Source organism: Lingula anatina, chromosome 5, assembly GCF_051362555.1.
Source record: "Lingula anatina isolate TDL-2025a chromosome 5, LinAna3.0, whole genome shotgun sequence".
Classification (NCBI taxonomy): Eukaryota; Metazoa; Brachiopoda; class Lingulata; order Lingulida; family Lingulidae; genus Lingula; species Lingula anatina.
In genome coordinates this window covers 1,736,566-1,761,688 of record NC_141771.1, presented here as the reverse complement: position 1 = coordinate 1,761,688, position 25,123 = coordinate 1,736,566, and the positions used below count along the sequence as shown (strand labels likewise).

Here is a 25,123-nt window from a genome sequence, read left to right as displayed (position 1 = left end):
GGCCTACAAATACGTTTAATGAGACCGCTGTAACATAAGCCTTGATGTGAATTTGGTCGTTGTTTTCAATATTAGCCACCAGATGACGCTACTGACCAAGAATATTTCATCGTGCTTTATAAACCTTGAAGTAATATGCTTTATCTCTCTTGTCTTGTTTTTAAATAGCAAATTAAATATATGATACAGATGTATGTGCATTTCACTCACTTGCCGAAGAAGTGAGACAAGAAAACTTGGGTTTTGCATTTTAGATCGTCTTGGTTGACGCGCGTGGGCTACGCATGCGCATAGGCGCCGCTACCTCCTGCACTTCCTGTGTACTTGTCTGAAGGGGTGCAGGTTGTAATATTTATTTTGATGTTTCTCCACATGACAACTGATGCCGGAATAATTTAGTAAGAAACTTGCATCTTAAGGATTCAAAGATGGCACTGACAAAGGGCTTGTTGTTGCGCTCCCTCAGTGTAGCCGGCTTTCAGTCGACGAAATTGACGAGTCAGTTGGTCGTCCCTGCTACTCCGCTCGTCGTGCAAGCTGCAACCATCACTAGAGGCCCAAAGAAATGGCCGAAGTACCCCTTCCCGTACAAGAGACTGAGATACAGAATGTGTTACAGACTATTTTGGCGTGGAAACGGTAATCTAGTTCCTAACGAATCGAAGGTTATCGTTGTCGACGGCAACGCTGCGGTTGGAAAATCCGAATTTGCGAAGGAGTTGGCAGAAAGATTGGACTTCAAAATGTTCGATGAACCCGAGGAACTCTTCTCGCGATATTATACCTGGGCTGGACAGCCTGATGATCCAAAGGCTATGAGTCCAAAAGATGCTCAGACCTACCATTTTCCGCAGTTTTTTTCTGATCCTGGCCGCAATAGAGGGGCGTGTATTGGGCTGCAGTTGGAGTTGTTCAAGTTGCGATATTTTCATTATTGTAAAGCGTTGAACCACCTTTACAGCACAGGTAAAAAGAGAATAAATAAATAAATATATAAATAAATAAATGATTCACTTCAAAGTTAATTGATACTAGATACGTATTGAAATAACAATGTTTGAACGTCCATGGGAATGCGTCCGTGGCACTGGGTAGCAACAAAGGGCATCAAAATTTCAACATGGCGCTGATCCTGTGAGAACGCCTTTCACTTAGAATATGCTTGGTATTTTGCTTTAGCATCATAAATTTTGGAAAACGTAACATTAAACACATTAAAAATTATCAGGGAAACGTACACTTATAACTTCACAGAGTTGAGCAAGCACGCTGCAATCCTGAATTGGCAGTTAAACAGCGAGGACATGTAATCATCTGTAGTGTATTACATGCCAAAAATTGGGAACTAGATATGGCTATTTTAATTAGTCTCATGTTATATTCATGTGAATGGAAATGTCCACTATTTACGCTATGTCCCTTGGGCGTATCTGAATGGGGAAACAAAACTACATGCTAGCTGTGGATATGTTGTTGTGCGAGTCTGAAGGAATTGAAACAAGATTGGGTTATAACATCTTTGATTACATGCTTGGATAACAGGACTTCCTTACACCTTGTTGTTTTATGACAAGCGGTATTTCAAGAATTTAAATCCTAAAATTGATCGATTTGTTTAGTTCACATGTATGAGATATCCAACTTTGTACTGAAGTTAAAAACAAACAATGGTAATGCACAATAACCCATTTTCTTCACCCATCAAAATTTGCCACGAAGAATGATCCCTGAAATGACCAAAAAACATGACAGTACCATTCTGAGAGCTTTCTTTTCCATAATGTACAACAGACTGGTATGTCTGTGTCACAGATTTAAGGGCTGTTTGAGTGTCATTTTCTGCTAAGAATTAATAAGTTTATACTACAAAGCAATGTTTGGAAACACAAAGTTGTTTGCTATAATAAGACAAATCCATCCCCTTTCACATGAAAGCACCCCCATTGTTATCCAACACACAGGAATATTTTGACAGACTTTTAAAGATGATAACCTGTTGTTGTTACCTAGAACTGTGGACGTGCACATTTATTAAAGCTGATGTCAGTTGCCACAGTTTTCTCAGAGAATAAGATGATAAATGGTAAAGATAATAGATTCAGTTGATCACTGGCAACTCTTGGAAATTTAATGTTGTGCATGTATATAAGCTTGACATTGTTGGTAACAATTTTGTTTGTTTTGTTTCAATGTAGGCCAAGGTGTTGTGCTAGTGCGTTCCCCATTTAGTGACAGAGCATTCGTGGAGACCTACTTTGATCTAGGCTTACTGCCAGGAGCCGATTGTAAGTATTGAATATATAATCCGATAATTTCTTCATCTGAAGGCGGTTTAATGTATTGTGTGGTCCTTCCTTAGCTCTTCCTGTGGATTTGATGGTGACTATGACCCCATTTCCAGAGATTAGATCAATCTACTTTAGATCGACCTAACTCCCTGGAGGTTCACGCTAAATAGCTGTCAGCCGAGCGAACACGAAAGTTAATTATCCCCTTATGCCCCTATTTCACACAGACCACGAATCCCACGAATGGCCATGAATTGACAAACTTCAGGATTCGTGGTTGAATCGTAATCAGCTCGTGAAGTTCTTAACAGATTCGTACATATTCGTAGTCAGTTCTTGCACTTCTTGACCAACAGGAATTGGTGGCAAAAACTTTGATGCCCCTATTTCACACAGATCACGAATCCCACGCATCGCCAGGAATTGAAAATTTCAGGATTCGTGGTTGAATCGTAATCAGTTCGTGAAGTTCTGAAAAGATTCGTATATAATCGTAGACAGTTCTTGCAATTTTTGATCAATCGGGAATTCATGGCAAAAAATTTGAGCCGTTCAAAGTTTTGGCCACGAACTCCAGATTCCAAAAAATCGTAGTGAATTTCTGGACAATATTCGTGCGATCCCAGCCGAATCCCACGAATATTCGTAACACTATCGCACCTGTATCGTAACTGAATCATGAGCGTGCCGAATTAGACCAGAAAATTGGCAAAATCTCACGAATCCTTACGGATCCTGAAATTTGTCAATTCCTGGCGATTCTTGGGATTCGTGGTCTGTGTGAAATAGGGGCCTTACAGCTTGTAGTAGGCGGGACGGACATTTAAGCTGGATTATCTGACAGTAATCTAGTGAGACTCCCTGCGGGGATAGATCGATCTAAAAGCTATGGGAATACAGCCTATGATAACAATTCACACGTTATAATTTTTAGGGCGTCGGGAGTTTGAGATGTTTCAGTGGAGAATTCTGGATGACATCCCTACGCCCCACCTGACCATCTACCTGGACGCGCCCTTGAATCACCTGATAGACAGGATAAAGGAACGTCAGCTCGTGAGTAGATGTCACTGGAAAGATTGAAATCAAAGCAGATTTTAAATCCGCCTTGGTGAAATTGATATCCAAAGTTACAGACAACTGAAAATTATAAATTGACTATTGGCATGCAGTCAAAAGAATTTGGAGCAAAACATCAATGTTTTGTATCCCCTATTAGCAAGGTTGTTAATAAAAGAGGTTCTTAAGCATGTGTGTGTGTGTGTGTGTGTGTGTGTGTAATATTAGATGTTTATTCTTGAAAGACAAGGAGGACTAAGGCTTGATGTTCAACATGCTGTATGTTCTGTTTGTTACAGCCATTTGAAGTGGACAACCTTGAATTCACCAAGGAGTTCATTGGAATGCTGGATTATTGGTACAAGAGGGCCATGTTACCATATTATGAGTAAGTTACTGTGAGGTATTTTATGGCCCCATTCAGAATAGATGATCTGAGTACTAACTGATCTGCTGACTACTAGTAAATATGGCCAACCATACCTCAAAAGCGATGTCGCTAATTCCATGATGGTCTTCCCACCTCCACATGCACCACTAAACAGATTTAATCTTGGCTCCGAGATTTAATTGCTAGGCTGCTGATATCCAGATTTCATGGTCGCCTGTTATCCTATTTTATCTTGTATTTCCAGTTTCATGGTCACCTGTTATCCTATTTTATCTTGTATTTCCAGATTTCATGGTGGCCTGTTATCCTATTTTATCTTGTATTTCCAGGTTTCATGGTTGCCTGTTATCCTATTTTATCTTGTATTTCCAGATTTCATGGTCGCCTGTTATCCTATTTTATCTTGTATTTCCAGGTTTCATGGTCGTCTGTTATCCTATTTTATCTTGTATTTCCAGTTTTCATGGTGTCCTGTTATCCTATTTTATCTTGTATTTCCAGGTTTCATGGTGGCCTGTTATCCTATTTTATCTTGTATTTCCAGGTTTCATGGACGCCTGTTATCCTATTTTATCTTTTATTTCCAGGTTTCATGGACGCCTGTTATCCTATTTTATCTTCTATTTCCAGTTTCATGGTGGCCTGTTATCCTATTTTATCTTGTATTTCCAGGTTTCATGGACGCCTGTTATCCTATTTTATCTTGTATTTCCAGATTTCATGGTCGCCTGTTATCCTATTTTATCTTGTATTTCCAGGTTTCATGGTCGCCTGTTATCCTATTTTATCTTGTATTTCCAGATTTCATGGTCGCCTGTTATCCTATTTTATCTTGTATTTCCAGTTTCATGGTCGCCTGTTATCCTATTTTATCTTGTATTTCCAGGTTTCATGGTGGCCTGTTATCCTATTTTATCTTGTGTTTCCAGGTTTCATGGTCGCCTGTTATCCTATTTTATCTTGTATTTCCAGGTTTCATGGTGGCCTGTTTACCTATTTTATCTTGTATTTCCAGGTTTCATGGTCGCCTGTTATCCTATTTTATCTTGTATTTCCAGGTTTCATGGACGCCTGTTGTCCTATTTTATCTTGTATTTCCAGGTTTAATGGTGGCCTGTTATCCTATTTTATCTTGTATTTCCAGGTTTCATGGTCGCCTGTTATCCAATTTTATCTTGTATTTCCAGGTTTCATGGATGCCTGTTATCCTATTTTATCTTGTATTTCCAGGTTTCATGATCGCCTGTTATCCTATTTTATTTTGTATTTCCAGGTTTCATGGTCGCCTGTTATCCTACAGCTGGGATCAGGTTCATGACTGGAATGGAATCCTGGAGGATATAGAGGCCCAGGATCTCGAGGACGTTTTCAACCACAAAAGGTTCAAGAATTGGAAATGCCCAGAAAATGATTACCATGCGGAGTTATGGAGCTTGTAAGTGCCCTGGTAAAAACCTGCAGCACTGCAGTGACATTGGCTGCCTTGCTGGGAGAATTAAGGATATTGTCACCCTTTGCCCAAAACTCCTTATTTAATGCCTTTCATACATTCTTTTGGGTAAAACATAAATGTTCACTGTTCAGTGATTAATTAACATTTACACATATGTCACCTTATGGGTGACATCATAATTGCAATTTTGGGTTAAAAATTGACATTTATTCCCCATACTGATTACTGTCTCACTTCAAAATGGAAAGGTTATAATATCCTTAAGGACCTTGACTGACTAGGCTGATCTTGAATGACCAGAACTGCAGATAGCTTTGTCAGGTGGAAAGGGGGGGGGGTCTTTTTCTGAAAAGTGGAGTTTCCCAACCCCCTGTCAGCTAACCTAACTTGGAAAATGAACCAGGATTAAATTTGGATTCAGAGTGAACCTTGTATAGCTAGGAGGGTAGTTCCCTCCCCCCTCCCCCCCTCCATCCCCCTCCACCCCCACCCCCCTAACTCCCACCCCACCCCTGCCATACAGACCTGCTTATAGTTGTAAAATATAAGGGATATGTGAAATAGCTGAGTGTCTGTAACCTAGCTGCTGCATTGTTGTAGGAAATGCATAGAGCTTGGAAAGATATCACTGTAAAATGGGGAAAAAAATAACAGTAGAATATTTGATCAGTCTGACAATTTTCGATATAAATGTTTGATAATTTGATTTAATTTGATTCCGACAAAATTGTGCAAGAGTGAACCATGGCAGTGTTCAACAAGATGGACTCAGGTAGGTTAGTGTGACCATCAGGGGATTAGGTGACTTGCTTTTAAGTGGGGTTGGCCACAGACTAACTGATCTGTGGATCATTTGTTCTGAACGTTTTCTTGGTGAGCAAATAATGCTTGTAGGCTGCCCCCCCCCCTCTCCCCCCTACACACACACACACACACACACACACACACACACACGCAGAGAGAGTGAGTTCTGGGTGTTGTCTTTTTCAGCTATAGCAACAAGAGACTGCAGGTCAAGCTTTTCCAGAGATATGTGGACCGCCTGCACTTTACCGCTGGCAGCCTCTGGGGCACCGACACGGTTGATTCGTCTAAATGGCTTCCCAATGTAATATATATGCATTTGTACACAGACGCATTTGTGACTTATTTTTGGAGTCATTAGTTTCTTAAAAATTAATTATTATGTTGGGTAATTACTTTGAATTGACCAGTGGCAGTCTGCCTCCCTCACACATGCACACAGACCAGCAAGAACAGGGGATTTTTTCTCTTGCTTTTTAACAAATTAGTTTCTTGACAGTAAAGTTCATTCTACTCATCTTTTTATATCATTTTGTATGTCTGTATTCTCAGGAGAAAGAAAGTCATTTAATTCAAGTCACTTTCGGAGTCGGCTCCTATATATACAAAATTAAAAAATAATAAAGATTAACTTGAGACGTTTCTAAACTTAAACAATGAGTTTCATGGACATACCCTACAGGTGTTTATTCAAAATGATATATCAACTGGTTATACCATTGCAACCCTATGGATGTCTGTGAAACTCAGAGTTAAGGTTTTGACATGTCTTGAGTTTATTTATTAAATACTTTTTTAAAATTGTGTATTTGTTAAAGTTGAGTTTGCTGAATACCGTATATACAATGTGTGTGTGTGTATTGGGATCAGCATTGCTGGCAAATAGCCGGGTTTCTTATTACTTAAGTCTGTTTATTATTATTACAGTAATTTAATAAAGCAGAGAATAGCGTGACTTACATTTATCTGTGTGGGTAATTTGCATATTAACATGGTGTTTTTTTTTTTTTTTTCTTACAGGAAGAAGTTGTGCGCAAAATTTCATGACTTGGATATCCTCTGGTCAAGAAACCCTGAATTCACTTATGACTGAATAAAGTCCTCTTTTAGGAAATGTTTTGATCAAGCTTGAGTTCTTTGTAAATGAAGATTTATTGCGATGGCTTATTGTTTAAAAAAAGGACTCATTTATTTATTACCAAGGAATGGCTGTGTAGCTGAACTGGAATTATTATGAGACAGGAGGACAGTCACTGCGTAGGAAGAATGGATATATAGTTTGGATATATAATTTTTTCGCCGAGGAAAAGTTTGATGACTTGGAAAGATAGTTTAAGCACTGTTTTATAAGTTTCTGGTTATGCTGTAAACAAGTCTTTTGCTCCTTTTAAATAAAAATGTGATCCAACGCTCTTTTCTTCTTTTAATTGAATATTTTATTACACAGAAATATATACATGTACCATATTTACATAATGAACACATATCACAGATGTTGAAGAAAGGAGATGGAGAAATGTCAGTGTCACAATATTTATCCAAAGTTTGCCCTCGGTATTGCATAACCAAATTGAACAATGTCAAATAGATGTAAGGATTGAATGAAAAGTTGACATCCACCATAGCACAAAATGATTTCAAACAGCACATTTGAAACTACAAAGCTCAATTTCATAAAGGTAAGAATTTTTTTTCTATGATGAAGTGTAAAGTGGTACGTTATGTGCTAAAGGGCAAAATGCTCTTGCCATGTTCTTGGCAACTGATAAACTCTATCCTATGGTGACTCTGGCTTCAACTGCTGAAAAAGGGTCAGACCATCATCAGTGTAAACATGCCCTTATTGTGCTTTCAGGAAAATGAAGTGATTCTGAAACTTCCACTGACCTGATCATAACTGTCAATAAGCATGCCTCTACACAAAGAACTACCCTTTACTGCTGGGGAAGATTTGAAGCCTTTTAGCCAGATTGCTGAATGTTTTTGGTGAAATCAAAAAAGTTTGACCTCTTTTAATTTAAATTAATTTGAGTAAAACAGTCGAGAAAATAGTTAACACTTTCCCAATCCAAATATGGCTACTTCAGCATTTAGCCAACGTGCATTAAGGAAGAGAGAGTCCTGGGAAACACACTGGCCTCCTTGTTGACTGTCTTCATGTGGCTACTTCAAGGGATGATCTACGCAAATTTAGGAACTCGCTTCTCTCTGATCAAGCTGGTAGGTAATAAGAGGGCAGTCTGCAGTGTTTACTGTGCCTCCATCATCACCACGTGGGTTCTGGTCAAGCTTGTAGGTAGTAAGAGGACAGTCTGCAGTATTTACTGTGCCTCCACTGAGGGAATCATCACTACATGAGTTCTGGTAGAGGGGCGGCTGTCGTCGGCACAGTCAGTCAGGTTTCTGAAATAACGGTTTATTTATTTATTTGCTTTGGATACAAACACTGGCTCATGATCAGAACTGTAGGTCAACATTCACTTACAAATGCTTGTATGGAACACTAAGCTGATGCAAGACAGGCCTCTGTTCTGAGTGTTTACAATTAAATATAGTAGGGTTTACCTTGGGGGGTGGGGTACAGGTGTCAAGAGGGGAATACTAGTTGTACCACCAGCGTTAGCGCTGGCGGTACACATGGTTTTAGTCCCGTCCGGTCCGTTCCGCCGGCTCCGCCGGCTCCTGCGGCTCCGCCGCCATGTTACCGTTACCGCTTCTCCTCCTAGACGGTAAGGGCCCCCATACCCATCTCTTGGATTTAGGTCACCTATAATCTCAACTCGTTCCACGTAAAATTTGGGCTTTGTCGGTATTGGGGTCTAGGTGTGGCACTCATTGCAATGCACCCTTGTCCAAAAATGGCAAAATTAAATGCTAATTATCTACCCTACGGAAGGAATTATGGGAAAAATTTCTACAGACAGCTTTCCAAAAGTCATATGTGTAGATTTCAAATATGCCCTTGGATTTGACCTTTGACCTTTATTTCAAGGTCAAACGGGCAAAAATTTTCAAAAAAATGAATTTTTTTACGAAAAAAAATTTATTTGCGCTGTTATTCAGACACCACACAGACTTAACCAATAATATTATTGGAAAATGTTACCCTTCAGGTCATCTTTCATCTGTGTGAATTTGGGGTCAATCGGTGCATTTTCACGGGTGTAGCGGCCATAAGATACCGAAACTGAAAACTGTCTGTAATTCGGGAACCGTTAATGCTAGAGACCCATTCTTTTTTGCATTTTGTAGAGCATGTAAAGCCCAACGCTGGAAGTGGTCTCCGTTTTTTTGTATTCCATACGGTTTTCGAGTTACGCTGTCTCAAAAAGTACATATTGGTGGTGAAAGGAAAATGTGCAGTACGGTAATGGATAATAAATTTTGAACTCTGGAAAAATAAAACATAAGGCTTGGCAAAGCAGACAACTTGTGGTCAAAAATGACATTATTTCATCAAATTTGAACTTCTGGAACTTCAGAGCACCTCCCATTTCAAGAATTTTGACCAAAATGACCTTTTCTTTATTTTAATTAATTTTTTCTGTAGGAAATTTATGGCACATTAAGGTAACTCCGAAATTATAACATTTAGTCCCTTATATCTCCAAAACTGGCAGAGATAGGTCCATAGTTACTATTGAAGTTGAATAGGAAGTCATATACTGGCAATCTTACTGTGACCTTGAAATTGACCTTTGACCTACTTTTCACCATAAATTGAACTTTGCAAATTTTGCTTCCCTTTTATCTCCAAAACTGGCAGAGATAGGTCCATAGTTACTATTGAACTTGAATAGGAAGTCATATATTGGCAATCTTACTGTGACCTTGAAATTGACCTTTGACCTACTTTTCATCATGAACTGAACTTTGCAAATTTTGCTTCCCTTTTATCTCCAAAGTTACGCTGTATCAAAAAGTACATTTTGGTGGTTAAAGCAAAATGTGCAGTACGGTAATGGATAATAAATTTTGAACTCCAGAAAAAGTAAACATAAGGCTTGGCAAAGCAGGCAACTTGTGGTCAAAAATGACATTATTTCATCAAATTTGTACATCTGGAACTTCAGAGCACCTCCCATTTCAAGAATTTTGACCAAAATGACCTTTTCTTTATTTTAATTAATTTTTTCCGTAGGAAATTTATGGGACATTATGGTAACTCCGAAATTATAACATTTAGTCCCTTATATCTCCAAAACTGGCAGAGATAGGTCTATAGTTACTATTGAAGTTGAATAGGAAGTCATATACTGGCAATCTTACTGTGACCTTGAAATTGACCTTTGACCTACTTTTCACCATAAATTGAACTTTGCAAATTTTGCTTCCCTTTTATCTCCAAAACTGGCAGAGATAGGTCCATAGTTACTATTGAAGTTGAATAGGAAGTCATATACTGGCAATCTAAATGTGACCTTAAAATTGACCTTTGACCTACTTTTCACCATGAACTGAACTTTGGAAATTTTGCTTCCCTTTTATCTCCAAAACTGGCAGAGATAGGTCCATAGTTACTATTGAAGTTGAATAGGAAGTCATATACTGGCAATCTAAATGTGACTTTGCAATTGACCTTTGACCTTCTTTTTATCATGAATTGAACTTTGCAAATTTTGGTTCCCTTTTATCTCCAAAACTGGCAGAGATAGGTCCATAGTTACTATTGAACTTGAATAGGAAGTCATATTGGCAATCTTACTGTGACCTTGAAATTGACCTTTGACCTACTTTTCATCATGAACTGAACTTTGCAAATTTTGCTTCCCTTTTATCTCCAAAGTTACGCTGTATCAAAAAGTACATTTTGGTGGTTAAAGCAAAATGTGCAGTACGGTAATGGATAATAAATTTTGAACTCCAGAAAAAGTAAACATAAGGCTTGGCAAAGCAGGCAACTTGTGGTCAAAAATGACATTATTTCATCAAATTTGAACATCTGGAACTTCAGAGCACCTCCCATTTCAAGAATTTTGACCAAAATGACCTTTTCTTTATTTTAATTAATTTTTTCCGTAGGAAATTTATGGGACATTATGGTAACTCCAAAATTATAACATTTAGGCTTCGTTCACATGCAATGTCTATTTTCTAAATTCTTTTTTCTATTCGCTGCATGTGTTGTGATCATGGTCTGTGCCCTGAATATCCCGTCGCGTAATTACTGGCAGCGCGAGCCAGTTACTATAAGTTACTTTAAGTAACTGGCTCGCGCTGCCAGTAATTACGCGGCGGGATATTCAGGGCATAGACTGTGATCATAAGATAGCGCGAATAGAAAATAGATTTTTAGAAAATAGACATTCCATGTGAACGAAGCCTTAGTCCCTTATATCTCCAAAACTGGCAAAGATAGGTCCATAGTTACTATTGAAGTTGAATAGGAAGTCATATACTGGCAACCTTACTGTGACCTTGAAATTGACCTTTGACCTACTTTTCATCATAAACTGAACTTTGCAAATTTTGCTTCCCTTTTATCTCCAAAACTGGCAGAGATAGGTCCATAGTTACTATTGAAGTTGAATAGGAAGTCATATACTGGCAATCTAAATGTGACTCTAAAATTGACCTTTGACCTACTTTTTATCATGAATTGAACTTTGCAAATTTTGCTTCCCTTTTATCTCCAAAGTTACGCTGTATCAAAAAGTACATATTGGTGGTTAAAGCAAAATGTGCAGTACAGTAATGGATAATAAATTTTGAACTCCGGAATAAGGCTTGGCAAAGCAGACAACTTGTGGTCAAAAATGACATTATTTCAACAAATTAGAACATCTGGAACTTCAGAGCACCTCCCATTTCAAGAATTTTGACCAAAATGACCTTTTCTTTATTTTAATTAATTTTTTCTGTAGGAAATTTATGGCACATTATGGTAACTCCAAAATTATAAAATTTAGTCCCTTATATCTCCAAAACTGGCAGGGGTAGGTCCTTAGTTACTAAACTTGAATGGAAAGTCATATACTGGCAATCTAAATGTGACTTTGAAATTGACCTTTGACCTACTTTTCACCATGAGTTGAACTTTGCAAATTTTGGTTCCCTTTTATCTCCAAAACTGGCAGAGATAGGTCCAAAGTTACTTTTGAACTTGAATAGGAAGTCATATACTGGCAATCTAAATGTGACCTTGAAATTGACCTTTGACCTACTTTTTATCATGAATTGAACTTTGCAAATTTTGGTTCCCTTTTATTTCCAAAACTGGCAGAGATAGGTCCATAGTTACTATTGAACTTGAATAGGAAGTCATATACTGGCAATCTAAGTGTGACCTTGAAATTGACCTTTGACCTACTTATAATCATGAACTGAACTCTGCTAATTTCTTTCTCTTTTAACTCCAAACCTGGCAGAGATAGGTCCATAGTTACTATTGAAGTTGAATAGGAAGTCATATATTGGCAATTTACTGTGACCTTGAAATTGACCTTTGACCTACCTTAACTTAACTTTGATTGTACCATTTTAAGTTATATATATTTTTTGCGTATTTTGAAAATTCTTGTTGATTGCATTTTTATAGCTTGTCAAGCATAAGACTGGTGGCTGTGTCCCTTATTTTGTGTATGTGGGGGTCTATACGAATGCGCTTGTTCCAGCTGGTGGTACAATATTCGGAGGCGGAATCGCCTCTCTGATCCTCTAGTTTGATGTGGGATCAATGTATTTCTAGGGAGGGGGTTGATTATCAGGGAAACACCTGTTCATTGTTACGTAAGTTCATTGACGTAAGACAAACTCTCTGTGGACCAGGACACTGTTCATAGTTTTATCATTAAAAAGTTGTAGGGTCTACTGGGGGGGGGGGGGGATGTTAAGAGGGGAACAGTCTGTTGAATAATCTATGTGTTTGGAGTGGTGGGGTGGGGGGGGGGGGGAGGGTAATTGTTAATGATGGAGGACTTACCTGGCTGGAGTTGTTGGAAGGGGAACAACTGTTCATTGTTAATGATGGAGGACTTACCTGGCTGGAGGTGTTGGAAGGGGAACAACTCCTGGAGGCAAACCTTGATCATCGTCTGACATCACTTGGTTCTCTGGAAAATAAACAGTTTTAACTGTTATTAAAATTCCAAAATATTGTTATTTTTCATAAACAATGCCCATTTTGCAAACGCCACTTGAAACTGATGTATTTTAATTATTGTTTTTAACAGCATATTACAATTCTAATAAATATATGTATTATTAATTGGTTGTGAATTGTTTGAAAAAAAAATTGCTCTTAAATCTGGACATATAAGGTTGTGTCTTATGTGCACTTTGGCCTCAGTAAAGAAAACTTAATTAACATGTTATGTTTCAGTGGGGCTTACCATCATCAATCAGACCATTGGCTGGTGATTTGGCACGACTAGGAATTTCAGGCTGAAAAAAATCCAAAAAGTGATATTGATAGAAAAAAAAATGTATTATGTTCTAATTTTTTTACAATGCTTAATTTTCAGAGACAATAACAGTAAACGAAAAAAAGAACATTACAAAATACTCATGCCTTCTACTTTTCAGTTAAAAAAATAATAACCATGTTAATAATATCATATCAATAATGTAAATAAATGAAGAAAAACAAATCAATAAAATGACTTATAAATGAATGGATCTTTATTCATTTATTCATCTATCTAGTTATTTATTATTATCATTTTTCTAAATCTGAAACATCTTACCAGAGGTTTTTTGGTGGGAGAGTTGGGTGGTCTGGTGGGGAGGATAGCCAATGGTGTGTCAGTCTGGAAATGATAAAAAGTGAAGATCTTTATGTTAACTGTTATCATCATATAAAAATTGTCTGGGGAGAGAGAAAACTACACATATAAGGATTGACAATAGTCTGAGAGAGAGAGAGAGAGAGAGAGAGAGAGAGTGAGAGAGCTTACAACAACGAGCAGCATAATGAGAAGAGATAATTGTTTGTTGATTATGATTCTGAGGAATTTTGTCCTTCAATTTCTATGACCTTCACATCATCTTATAAGAAACCACATGTTCTGGAAGAGAGAGAATGTAAAGGTAGCTGTTCACACATCAAATATGGAAGCTTGTAAGCAAGCCACATTTTTCCCTTTATGATAATGTAATAGATTTCCCGCCTCCAACGTGCACCGTCCCAGCAGAGTCAGAGCAGTTAAATCTCAGAATGCTTTCAAGTGGATTGTGCCATATTTGATCTGAGGACCAGTTAGTCTGAGGATCAACTGGTTGTGAATGCTCCCTAATACTCACAGCGTAACTAATCTGGGGATCAACTGGTTGTGAATGCTCCCTAATACTCACAGCGTAACTAATCTGGGGATCAACTGGTTGTGAATGCTCCCTAATACTCACAGCGTAACTATTCTGGGGATCAACTGGTTGTGAATGCTCCCTAATACTCACAGCATAACTAACTGCAGCATGGTGTAGTGTGGCAGCCTGTTTCTGTAGTGTCTGCCTCAAGAAGCTCTCATCCTTCAGAGCGTGTAAACTGTGCTGCAAGATGGCAAATTTCTTCTCCCACATTTTGTGTGTCTTCTCAAGCTCTTTCTTCATCCTGAAATTTCAAGAAATTTGTCTTAGCTATGAGAAAAAGAAATGGCAATACCCTCACCTATAAAATACAACTGGGGTAGATAGAAGAAACTGGTCATTGGCCAATTTTAGGGAAATTGAGCAGCAAACTCAGTAATGCTGAGAAGTGTCAAAAAATACTTTTGTATAGTTTAAAAAAATTCATTATAAGCCTCAAAAACATGTCTGTTACCATGGCAACAGACATTTGCCTGGGTGCACCAAATTATAAGAAAATAAAAAATTATAAATAATATTTTTAAAAAATAGTTAAAAATAACAAACTGTAGGGTAAGAAGAATATATAAATTGTGATGAAAATAAGACACATAATTTATGGGTTTGAGAATGTATAAAAACCCTCCATCACACCATGAACCATGATGTTCTGAAGATGTCGTCACTCACTTAGCCACCATAACTCTCCATTTCTGTTCACTGAGGATGATCTTATCTACGTCTGTGATCACTTTCTCTTCCTTCTTCTCCACCACAGGCTCTGCCTTCTTCTTGGAAAGCTCTGCCACCAGGGCGCGCTCCTGCATGGCACAAAATTGATTGAAAAATATATGTGTGAATTTTTTTTCACATTTTGGTATTCAATCAATTTACTGGTATATAGGGCAAATCCATGGTGACTTAATTCCAAAATTTTATAAGGTTACCATCGGGCAGAACAAGTTATTTTTGTCAAATTTTCATATGAGTAAAAATGTTTCCACCTTTGATCAAAGGACCTTGATAAGATTCAAGACTTAATTTAACTAAAATTAAAGTTGTTCATTTAAACGTTATTTGATCAAAACAATAATAAAAATCTGAATCATTTGCATATAATGTTAAAAAACAACACACCTTTGCTAACTGTTCCTCCAACTTTTTCTTCTCTTCCATCAGTTTCATGACTTTCTTTCCTTCTGAATCTGCCATTGCTGCTGCCTCTGACCTCGCCATGGAGAGTACCTGAAGAAAGAGAGATACAGATAGTAGGATATAATTATTATTATAATATATTGTATTAAAGTGCCTGGGGATGCACAAATGAAGACGTTCTGTGAGTTAGTGATCTTTTTTTTTTTTTTTTTTTTTTTGCATTCAGTAAGACTCAAAGTAGTCTTAAGTGTAAAATATTTGGTGTGTGTGCATGTGTGTGACTGCACGTGTGTGCATGTGTGTGACTGCACGTGTGTGCATGTGTGTGTGTGTGTGTGTGTGTGTGTGTGTGTGTGTGTGTGAGAGAGAGAGAGAGAGAGAGAGCGAGAGGAGAGGGTGGAGAAATCTTGCCATTATTTACCCATTATTCAGCAAAATTTAATCAAATAATAATGATTAATAGACAAATGATAGGGAAAAAATGAAGAGGGCCAGAATCACTGGATACCTCATCTCTGGCTTGTTTTGTCTTCTCATTCATTTCTTGTTCCATTTCTATTCTCTGCTGCTCAATCTTAGAAGAAAAAAAAAAAAAAAAACTTACATTAGTATTTGATTATAATGTATACATAAAAATAATTATTACATACTTTAACTTATATAATATAAGTTACATAATATGTTACAAAAAGTGAAAATTTAATGTTTCATTTTGGTTGAAATGAATAAAAATGCTTCTTAAATCAAAGTATAATATTTAGCTCATGCAGTAAACTTTATTCCATGGTAATTCTATTACAGTCTGTTATCAACAAGTACATGTACCCTGAATAACAAAACCACTTAATATAAGCACATGCCCATATCCAAGCACATGCATAATACAAGAAAGACAAAGGCAGTACTAACAGATAGTGTATGATGCAGAATATAATATCAAAGTTTACATGGAGCACAATTAATATTGTTTTCAAGTTATTTTACATGCATGGTCTGTGACAGTGACTCAATGTATTATATACATGTTTGTATATTGTAGGATGAGGTACACATACACACGTACTTGTATCCAGTTATTGGGAGAAATCTTAGGCTGTATTCCCAGAGCTTTTAGATCGATCTATCTCCGCGGGGAGTCTCACTAGATTACTGTCAGATAATCCGGCTTAAATGTCCGTCCTGCCTACTACAAGCTGTAAGGGGGTAATTAACTTTCGTGTCCGCTTGGCTGACAGCTATTTAGCGTGAACCCCCAGGGAGTTAGGTCGATCTAAAGTAGATCGATCTAATCTCTGGAAATGGGGTCTAAATTAATTCATTTAAGGACAACTATGACCCTTTACCATTTTCATGCACATTTTTTCTATCATGATATATGACAACTTCAGCTGCTTATAATTATCAAAAGGAGATGCCAAGCAATACAAATATATGCAGTACGTGCTGATAATAATTGTACAGTGCTGACAATAAATGTACATAGTGTGACTTAATTGAATAAGCATTGCATGGCACATAATATATAGAGACCAGTAGTGCCTGGGCCCCGCCCTGAATCTAACAGAGTAACTTCTCTCCAGCATCTAATTCCCAACTCCCATTGATTTAAAAAGATGGATCTGAGGTGTTCAGTGTCTGCTATAACTTTTGTGGGGGCGTCTCGATAGTCCGAAGGTTCATTGGTCCGAAGGTTCATTGGTCCGAAAAGTGGTAACATTTTTATCGATTTTTTAATCAAGGGTTCATTGGTCCGAAGGTTCTATAGTGAACATTCGGACCAATGAACCTTCGGACTATTGAACCTTCGGACTATCGCTACGGCCCCACTTTTGTTACTACAGATATTGGCTCTGTTTCTTGAAAAGGAAGCAGAGGGGGAGGGTGTGTGTGTGTGTGTGTTCTGGATCAGCTACTGGTTGTGTACAACTTGGCAGTGCATGGTGCTTGTAGCAAGTACTGTATGGGTGCATTTATTCAGAACTGATGATCCATGGACTAACTGATAGACCAACTAAATGTGGCTGACCCCACAAAAAAAGTGATATTGCTAATTCCCTGATGGTCTCCCGCCTCCACACGTGCTGTTATATGAATTCAATCTCGGCTCTGGGTTTTAATTACTATACCCCTGCAGCTAGGGCACCTATGGAGGCAGGAAGACCATCAGAGGATTAGCGGCATCACCTTTAAGTGGATTGGCCATATTTAAAATGTGGATCTGTTAGTCCGCGGATAAACTTGTTCTGAATTGCATTCTTATGTGTGCTGATAACAGGCAGTGCCAGACGCCCCGAGATCTAGAGATTACAGGAAACTCATTTCTGTCATCAGCCTGACTGCAATTTCTATTGATAAACTAGAGATATAAGTATCCAGTGACTTTAGACTGAGGTAAGTTTCCAGTAATGTTTGAAACTCAGGGTGTTCAAGTTAGCAGTCAGGGAGGATAAACACATGCACAGTCAACATTGCTGCTTCAAACAGGGGATTGACACAGCCACAAAATGACTTAAGTCAAACATCTTAGCCAAGACTGCTATGAATCTTAGCCAAGTAATTTGCCTAACAGCAATGAAATGACTTTAGTCAGCTATCCCACTTTAGCAGTCTAGGTGCTCATTCCCAACGCAACTATTGGTCTGCTAGTACATATATAGATTGATCCAATTCTGCAGGGAATCTCATTATACAATCAGATTAACAGATGAACATGCCTCCCCCTGATGTTAGGAAGAATATAGTTTCACTGAGAATGAGCCCTGAGGTGTGCTCTGAAACTTAAGACTTTTGTGTAGCAGGACTAGAGTGCTATTGTGCATATCTACACTTCAATATACTATGGCCATTACCTGGTGCTGGCTATGTGGCTATGTGTTAAGCAATTAGACATTTTATCAAGACATTAGGATAAGCTACAAGATGTACAGTTCATCATTCATTTTTAACCTGAATTCAAGATACATCATTAAAAAAATAATAATAATAAATGAATACTTGAAATTACAAAAAAATTTTATCAGTATGAACATATGGGAAAGGTATGAGTGTACCAAAGGGAAAGCCAAAGAAAGGGGTAAGGTGTATAGGATGAGGATAACCTGCAGAACACTTTTTACTGGTATATAGGCACAAAAAACTTAGTACAACAGTTTATCTTTGCTCTTGCACAATAAAATATTTTAGACTTATTCAACAGCATGTCAGTTAACTTTTATTATTTCTTTAAGTATTTTTTAATTGGAGTTAAATAAATGATATAATATTTTAACAGAATATCATCTTAGAATTCCAATAAATTTTAAAATGAATAAAAAGTGATCTGCAATAAGTTTTCCAGTGGAAGGAAACACCAGCTTGCTCCCCTAAACCAAAATATCTACTGTCACTTACTTCACCATTCTTTGTCAGATGAAAAATATAACCATCATTATTTTCTGATCAAAATATTACAAATATCAAAATTAGTACTACATTAACCATTTATCTCTCTTGGATATATTCTCATTTAACACAGCTGCATGCATAATAGTATAAAGGGATTGTCAGCATGTTAAATATTATTGTATTTTACTTTAAAGGCTGAATTAGTTTCGAAAAGCCCCTTGGGTGTCATCTGCATTCAATTTGTGTAAGGCTTTCTAAGATAATACATGACATGGTATCTTAAGCTTGACAGAATGGTGTATCCCTGATTTGTCACATGCATGCAAAGGTATAAAACCTAAAAAAAAAAGAAAAAAATGCCCCCCCCCCCCCCCCCCATCCTCCAGCCCAAAAAAGTCAACATATAAATAAATTAGTTAATTAATGTAATCCAGAAATTGCCAGGGATAAAACATTATATTGGGCATGGTAAGATTACAAAATGCATGTGTGTATATATAGGTACCAGTAAATGATCATGCATAGAAGAATTTCATCATACTTGTCTCTGTAGTTCAAGAATTTGTTGCTCAGCGAGACTCTAATTTAAGAAAGTGGAAAAATCCAAAATTACCAATAAATAATATGCCCTTAAAGGTAAAAAAAATCTTATATTTGATAAAAAAAGTTATAATTTTGTTTTTCTTTTTATTTGGTTTAAATTTTGTATTTCTTACAGACTAGATCAAGTAAATACTACCATCACATGTGCATTCCTCTCTGATTCACATATAACTCACCATTCTTCTTGCTTCAGCCATTTCTTGTTCACTGTTTTCCCTCAGATTCTCTAATTCCTCTTGAAGCTAGAGAATGAGAGCAAAAATGACATAAAATCTGTATTTTTCGAAAACCATGTGCCAGACAAGAAATGTTTTCTACCTGGCAAAATATCTTTACATTTAGGACTTTCAATAGAACTTTGAGAGAAAATATATGTGCATGCCCATTCAATAAAATGACCAACTAACCAACTGATGAACTGATCAACCAATCACTTGCTTGATCATCAAACATTCAATCTACAGAGATAACTGTTTCCACATGGGATTCCTCAACAGGGTGAGTTCAGCCCTAAATGACCATCTATCTAGCTAGAGACATATCTGTGAATATTTTTTTAAAAAATCTATCACTCGTCCTGGTAGAGGGTAAGTATTTTACCTGTCTGGTGACTCTCTTCTCCTGCTCCAGTTTCTTTGTGATCCCATCCACTTCATCACCTGAATAATAATAATAATAATAATAATAATAATAATAATAATAATAATAATAATAATAATCTTCTGTTCATTTTTAACATCACTGTTTTTCTTCTGAACCATTTTCTTTATCATTTTTTAATTTGACTACATTTATAACCAGTAAAGGTCTGGGTTATAACTGATGTGAATGCACCCAGTTTCATACTTAGATTAGCTGCTAAGTCTGTCTTGGTATCCAGAGCTTTCTCCAGCTCAGACACTTTATTTTCCAAGTTGAAAACATTCTCTCTCAGGTCGTCCAACTCTGGGTTGATACTCGGGGACTTTGTGGGAGGTCTGCTTTCTTCCTCCTCCTGCAAAATAGTTAATTGAAACCGTCTAAAATTGTAAAAACTGGAACACAGCTTAGTAATATATCTGAAATATTGGCAAAGATAAGACAGTGGAGATATTTTGATATTGTGTTATTTATTCAAACATACCCATTAGTGCACACATTAAGTTGGATTAAATAAACTAGAAATATGTGAGTGTATTTTTTTACAGACTTCAGGCATATTAGTGATTCCATCTAAATTAATGTGAATATTGTCTTGCATGATTTGTGCTTTTATACTCTCAGTTAAAAACCCAGTTATTTCTACAGTTACATGTAATCAACTTCAAAAAGTTAGCTGATTCATATACAAATTCTGAAATATGATAAAAGGTAAACATATTTAACAACTGCAATTCAACACAGCAAGGCAAAGATAAAGCAAGCAATCAAACAACACAAAACAGCAACACCAGACTATAATACAAACCACAGCTGTGCCAATTATAAGCATAAAAAAGTATACGAAAGGAAAGTATTTTTGACATCAGCTGTCGCTATCTCTTTGTGGAGGTATGTGGCAATTTTCTTTTTTCTTTTTTTTTTTTTTTTTTTTTGTAAATTCAACAAAAAGAAAGAAAAGGACTTGACAAAGCAAAAAGGCTTAAGGCACAAAGAGCATAATAACAGACAGTGAGATTAGAGCAAGCATCATCAAGAAACAAGTTCTGCTCAAAAATCTTTCTAAAGAAACAAAATCAAACAAGTTGATCAAACACCTTATTGGATGGCACGCTGCTGAGCAGTCTGTCCACCTGGGCATCTATAGACTGGAAAGATGGAGGCATGCACTGATTGGTTATCACAAAGTCATGTGATTTCAAGCCATGCAGTGATTGGTTACCATAAAGTCATGTGATTTCAAGTCATGCACTGATTGGTTACCATAAAAACGTGTGATCTCTAACTAAGCACTGATTGGTTACCACGAGTCATGTGATTTTCAAGATGTGTGCTTATTGGTTAAACACCTGTGCCACAAATTATTGACTATACCCAAAAGACAAGTGATTCCAAACCAGTGTGATATAAGTAGGAATTTCATAGTCATCACACCAGCCTTACAAGCACAATGTGTCTGAAGCATGGAAAATATGACACCAGTATAATCAATAAATTGTGCATGTGATTCAAAACAGTGCTTGTTATTTTACAGAAATTAGTTATCATTTACTCACGATAAAGTTATATGTTAAGTACATATTACACAACAAACAGAGTAGAATTATTATCATGCAATTCTGACATGAAATTCATTTCATTTAGTAATATATAAATACATTAAATAATACAAAATATAGTCCATTTGAAAAAAAATTAAATATAATTTTTCATGCAGATGCTTATTCATTTTAACCAATTAAATCAAAGCGAAAAACTTCCAATGGAAAGCAATGCAGAAATAGCCAACTTTAAGCAATATACAGTACTATATGCTTCTTATGTTTTTCCACATTCAATACTCAGTAATAAATTCATATATTATTAACATGCTGTTGCTTGTAAGATACCTATTTAGCATAAAAAGCATCTCCAGTGAGGTCTCCTTGTTTGATAATATATGTATGACCAAAATGGTTTTTTTTTAGTGTTTTTACACCCTAAGGCTTTAATTGTTTCTTATTGTGAGAACATATATCCTCAGGGTGCTACAGTATGTACGTGTACAGCAGAGCTCTGAACTACTAGTCCTTACTAAAATTTCCTACAGGATGTCCTCTATGACTCTACATGTACTAGTATATAGGACTCCATGAGAATTCTACTGGATGTCCTATAGGATTCTTTCATATCTAGGACATACATGTATTGTCCTACAGGACCCTGTAGGATTTTGGTCCAGTTTCCTACAGGACAGCACACAGGACCCCATAGGATTTTGGGCCAATTATCTAAAGGACATCACATCGGAAACTTTTATCAGGGAGAGACCAAACAAAACGACCCTCTTTAACCAGTTACAGGTCCCAACAGCATTTATACAACAAAATAACACTCACATGTGGTACAAGTATACAATATATGGCATACTATGTAATTGGCATACTATACGGTATATGGCAATATACAAGTACTAGTATATGAAAATGCATGCTATTGTAATTGAGTATATCCCCAATACTTTCCCCTTACCTCTGCAGCCTGTTTAGAATACTGTGCCAGCTGCGTTTTCAGCATCTCTATCACCATATCATTTCTCTGGATCACGCCCTGCAGCTCCCTAATCTTTGCCTCCAACTTGTCGGCCTTGGCGTTCTTCTTCTTCTGGTCACTGTTCATCTTGTTCTGATAGTTTTTCTATATTGTGATAAAAGGTGAAACAGCAATGTAAAAACAAATGGTACTTATATGAAGCTTTGTTTTTAAAATTTATACTCTTTAAGGCTTGTTTTTGTTTTCTCCTTCTTTGTCTCTTTTAAACCTTTACATTTTTTTTTTTTGAAAATAAATATGTCTCAATGGGATACATGTATGTACAAAAATGACTTTACCTAAAGCAGAAAATAAGATTTTGATTAATTGTCACATACTATCAGTGTTTTGTGGTGTAATCATTACATGTATGTCATCTTTAATATCCAATTCTACCGGTAGTATCAGTCTCGACATATTCTCAAACAGATCAACTCAGAAGAAATGAAGAACTAATAACTTGCTTAATACTGAACAGATATGATTCTTGATTCACAATATTACAAAATTCACTGAGGACAGAAAGAATACTTACATCAAATATGGATGCCACATTGGAAAGTGCATCTGATAACTGTTGTCTGAAGGCTCTTCTAATGACACCAACTCTCTGGAGAATATCAATTTATCAATTCAAAGATAAAAAAATTAAAAGATAAAAAAAATAATACACACAGGGTGTATACTGCAATTTTTTTCAATGGAAAACAAATATATTTGGTATAACTGAAAACTGCAAACAACCTGTTAAAACTGATGTATCTAAAAGAAACTAATTCAGAAAGTCAATAGATGATAACTGATAGTGATATAACAAGGATGGTTACTAAACATATCAGCCATGCAACTGACCATATCAGAGTGTATGAGTGGCTGATGTAGGTAAACTAAATTGTTGCTGACAATCCTCTTAAGGTATGTGGTGCTATATCCATACCACTGAATAAGACAAATATTAAACAAAACATTATGGTCGCTATACTTACATCTGCATGCATCTTTTCTAATTCATCTACTCTGCTGTTGATGCGGCAGTAACTGGGAATAGAAAAATTATAAAAATAAATCATACATAAATGATAAGTAAATTAAAAGTCAAAAGCCAATAAATAAAGAAAATCCCAAAAAGTTTTTTCATTATTACTATGCATAACAATATTTTTTTTTCAAATATTTTTAACTTTAAAGATACTATAACAGTACACTGAATGAATTCAGAGCTGTGCTATGAAAATGTCTCCTGGCTGTTGTCCATACTTACAGTTCCAGTGCTTTCTTCTGTAACTTTGACTCAAAGTCAGCTAACATGAGCCCTCTAGCTGTGTGGATTTCTCTTTTTAAGATATTCACATCCTGAAAGAAAAGAACACTTCAGTAAATCTTCTTGTGCATTTCTGAGAAGGTCAGCCATTCAAAATTTTAATTTAAAAATCATTTGATTTAAAATATGATAAAACAACCAATCTAAGAGCACAGTTGGATTGAGCAATTATTATTAAGTAGGAGGACATTGCTCCCCCCCCCCAAAAAAAAAAAAAAAAAAAGATAAAAAAAAAGATTAAAAAAAAAGAAAAAATTCATATTGGTGAGTAAATCCCATATAGAGAGTTCTCAGTACATTTAATGTTTATACTTGCCTGTAACAGTGTCTGAAGAACTTCTGTCATCTCCTGGAGATCAACTATCTCTGTGACCTCAGTCTGTGTTGGCCTGTCCAGACGGAAGAATCCAACTTTTCTCTGCTCAGCCAAAGAAGGTCTAAAATAAAAACAGGGTTCGAGTAAGACATAATTCAAATAACTTACGGGTACATTATACAAATGTTTATATAAATGGAATGTACAGTAGTATGTACTGCACATGTACAGTACAACATAAATTGGTTTGGTGCGAGATCTTTTCAAGTGTGCTTAATTCTTGCACCAGTAGTATTATTAGTAAACCATACTGGGAGAATATTGCATGATGTTAACGTTGAAGACATCGGTGCCAGAACTTCAGCCAAGTCCACTCCAGGTACTAGTAATAAATGCTGCTATTGTACAGTACATGCATGTAAATATGTAGCTGGAGTGACATTGTAGTTTGTTTAATGGGAAGGCCAGTAGGAAATTGTGAACACGTATATATCCTATGTACTAGATGAAGGTATAATTTAGTGAAATCATTAAGAAAAATTAGTCCTGTTTTCCACTTGGCCGTTGTATCATTATGCGACGCAGACTGCCCTCCTAAGCTATTTTTCAAGAAAATTTAATCATTCGGGGCACGAACAGAATCTATTTTGAACGAGTAAACGACAATGTTTCAACTCTATTTACCTGAGTGATTCATCTCCAACCACCCTGTAGCTTTCCAAAGCGAGAACATTATTTCTGAGGTCATCTTCCTCCGAGGAATATATATTTAATTCTCGAATTAAATCCAACTCAGCCATTGTTGCTACATACAACAACGCCCGCAGTGAATAGTTAATAAAGCGGTGATTGGACA

At 36.6% G+C, this 25,123-nt stretch overlaps 2 protein-coding genes across 5 annotated transcripts; one reads left to right on the top strand and one right to left on the bottom strand.

Moving 5' to 3' along the window:
* The first annotated feature begins 280 nt into the window (after positions 1 to 280).
* LOC106181915 (NADH dehydrogenase [ubiquinone] 1 alpha subcomplex subunit 10, mitochondrial-like) lies at positions 281 to 7,403 on the top strand. Of its 2 annotated transcripts, XM_087014202.1 has the most exons (7): positions 284 to 966; positions 2,196 to 2,285; positions 3,223 to 3,344; positions 3,647 to 3,735; positions 5,012 to 5,173; positions 6,182 to 6,299; positions 7,016 to 7,403. In XM_087014202.1, exons 1-7 carry the CDS (start codon positions 429 to 431, stop codon positions 7,040 to 7,042), a joined length of 1,146 nt encoding a protein of 381 aa, XP_086870328.1. In that variant the 5' UTR covers positions 284 to 428; the 3' UTR covers positions 7,043 to 7,403. The 2 variants fall into 2 exon arrangements, with proteins under 2 accessions (XP_086870327.1, XP_086870328.1); XM_087014201.1 differs by lacking the exons at positions 5,012 to 5,173; positions 6,182 to 6,299; positions 7,016 to 7,403 and adding an exon at positions 4,497 to 4,860 and having other exon boundaries at positions 281 to 966.
* A 37-nt stretch (positions 7,404 to 7,440) lies between these two features.
* LOC106177868 (uncharacterized) lies at positions 7,441 to 25,082 on the bottom strand. Of its 3 annotated transcripts, XM_087014195.1 has the most exons (19): positions 24,952 to 25,082; positions 24,268 to 24,388; positions 23,892 to 23,983; positions 23,617 to 23,668; positions 23,166 to 23,240; positions 22,571 to 22,735; positions 21,157 to 21,207; positions 20,267 to 20,414; positions 20,021 to 20,079; positions 19,597 to 19,662; positions 19,359 to 19,397; positions 15,942 to 16,007; positions 15,416 to 15,523; positions 14,969 to 15,099; positions 14,390 to 14,543; positions 13,681 to 13,743; positions 13,327 to 13,378; positions 12,975 to 13,047; positions 7,441 to 8,398 (listed from the first exon to the last, which is right to left on the bottom strand). In XM_087014195.1, exons 1-19 carry the CDS (start codon positions 25,065 to 25,067, stop codon positions 8,317 to 8,319), a joined length of 1,713 nt encoding a protein of 570 aa, XP_086870321.1. In that variant the 5' UTR covers positions 25,068 to 25,082; the 3' UTR covers positions 7,441 to 8,316. The 3 variants fall into 3 exon arrangements, with proteins under 3 accessions (XP_086870321.1, XP_086870322.1, XP_086870324.1); XM_087014196.1 differs by lacking the exon at positions 19,359 to 19,397 and having other exon boundaries at positions 7,445 to 8,398; XM_087014198.1 differs by lacking the exon at positions 21,157 to 21,207 and having other exon boundaries at positions 7,446 to 8,398.
* Between the last annotated feature and the right edge of the window lie 41 nt (positions 25,083 to 25,123).

Bases quoted from the DNA above. Each gene is read 5' to 3' on its own strand.
- LOC106181915 (XM_087014201.1), top strand. From the start codon at position 429: ATGGCACTGACAAAGGGCTTGTTGTTGCGCTCCCTCAGTGTAGCCGGC. The intron at 3,345-3,646 runs GTGAGTAGATGT...TGTTTGTTACAG, and splicing joins GGATAAAGGAACGTCAGCTC to CCATTTGAAGTGGACAACCT. The intron at 3,736-4,496 runs GTAAGTTACTGT...TTGTATTTCCAG, and splicing joins GCCATGTTACCATATTATGA to GTTTCATGGTCGCCTGTTAT.
- LOC106177868 (XM_087014195.1), bottom strand. From the start codon at position 25,067: ATGGCTGAGTTGGATTTAATTCGAGAATTAAATATATATTCCTCGGAG. The intron at 20,080-20,266 runs GTATGAAACTGG...ATTATTATTCAG, and splicing joins AGACTTAGCAGCTAATCTAA to GTGATGAAGTGGATGGGATC. The intron at 13,744-14,389 runs GTGAGTATTAGG...TATCATTTCCAG, and splicing joins ATGCTGCAGTTAGTTATGCT to ACTGACACACCATTGGCTAT.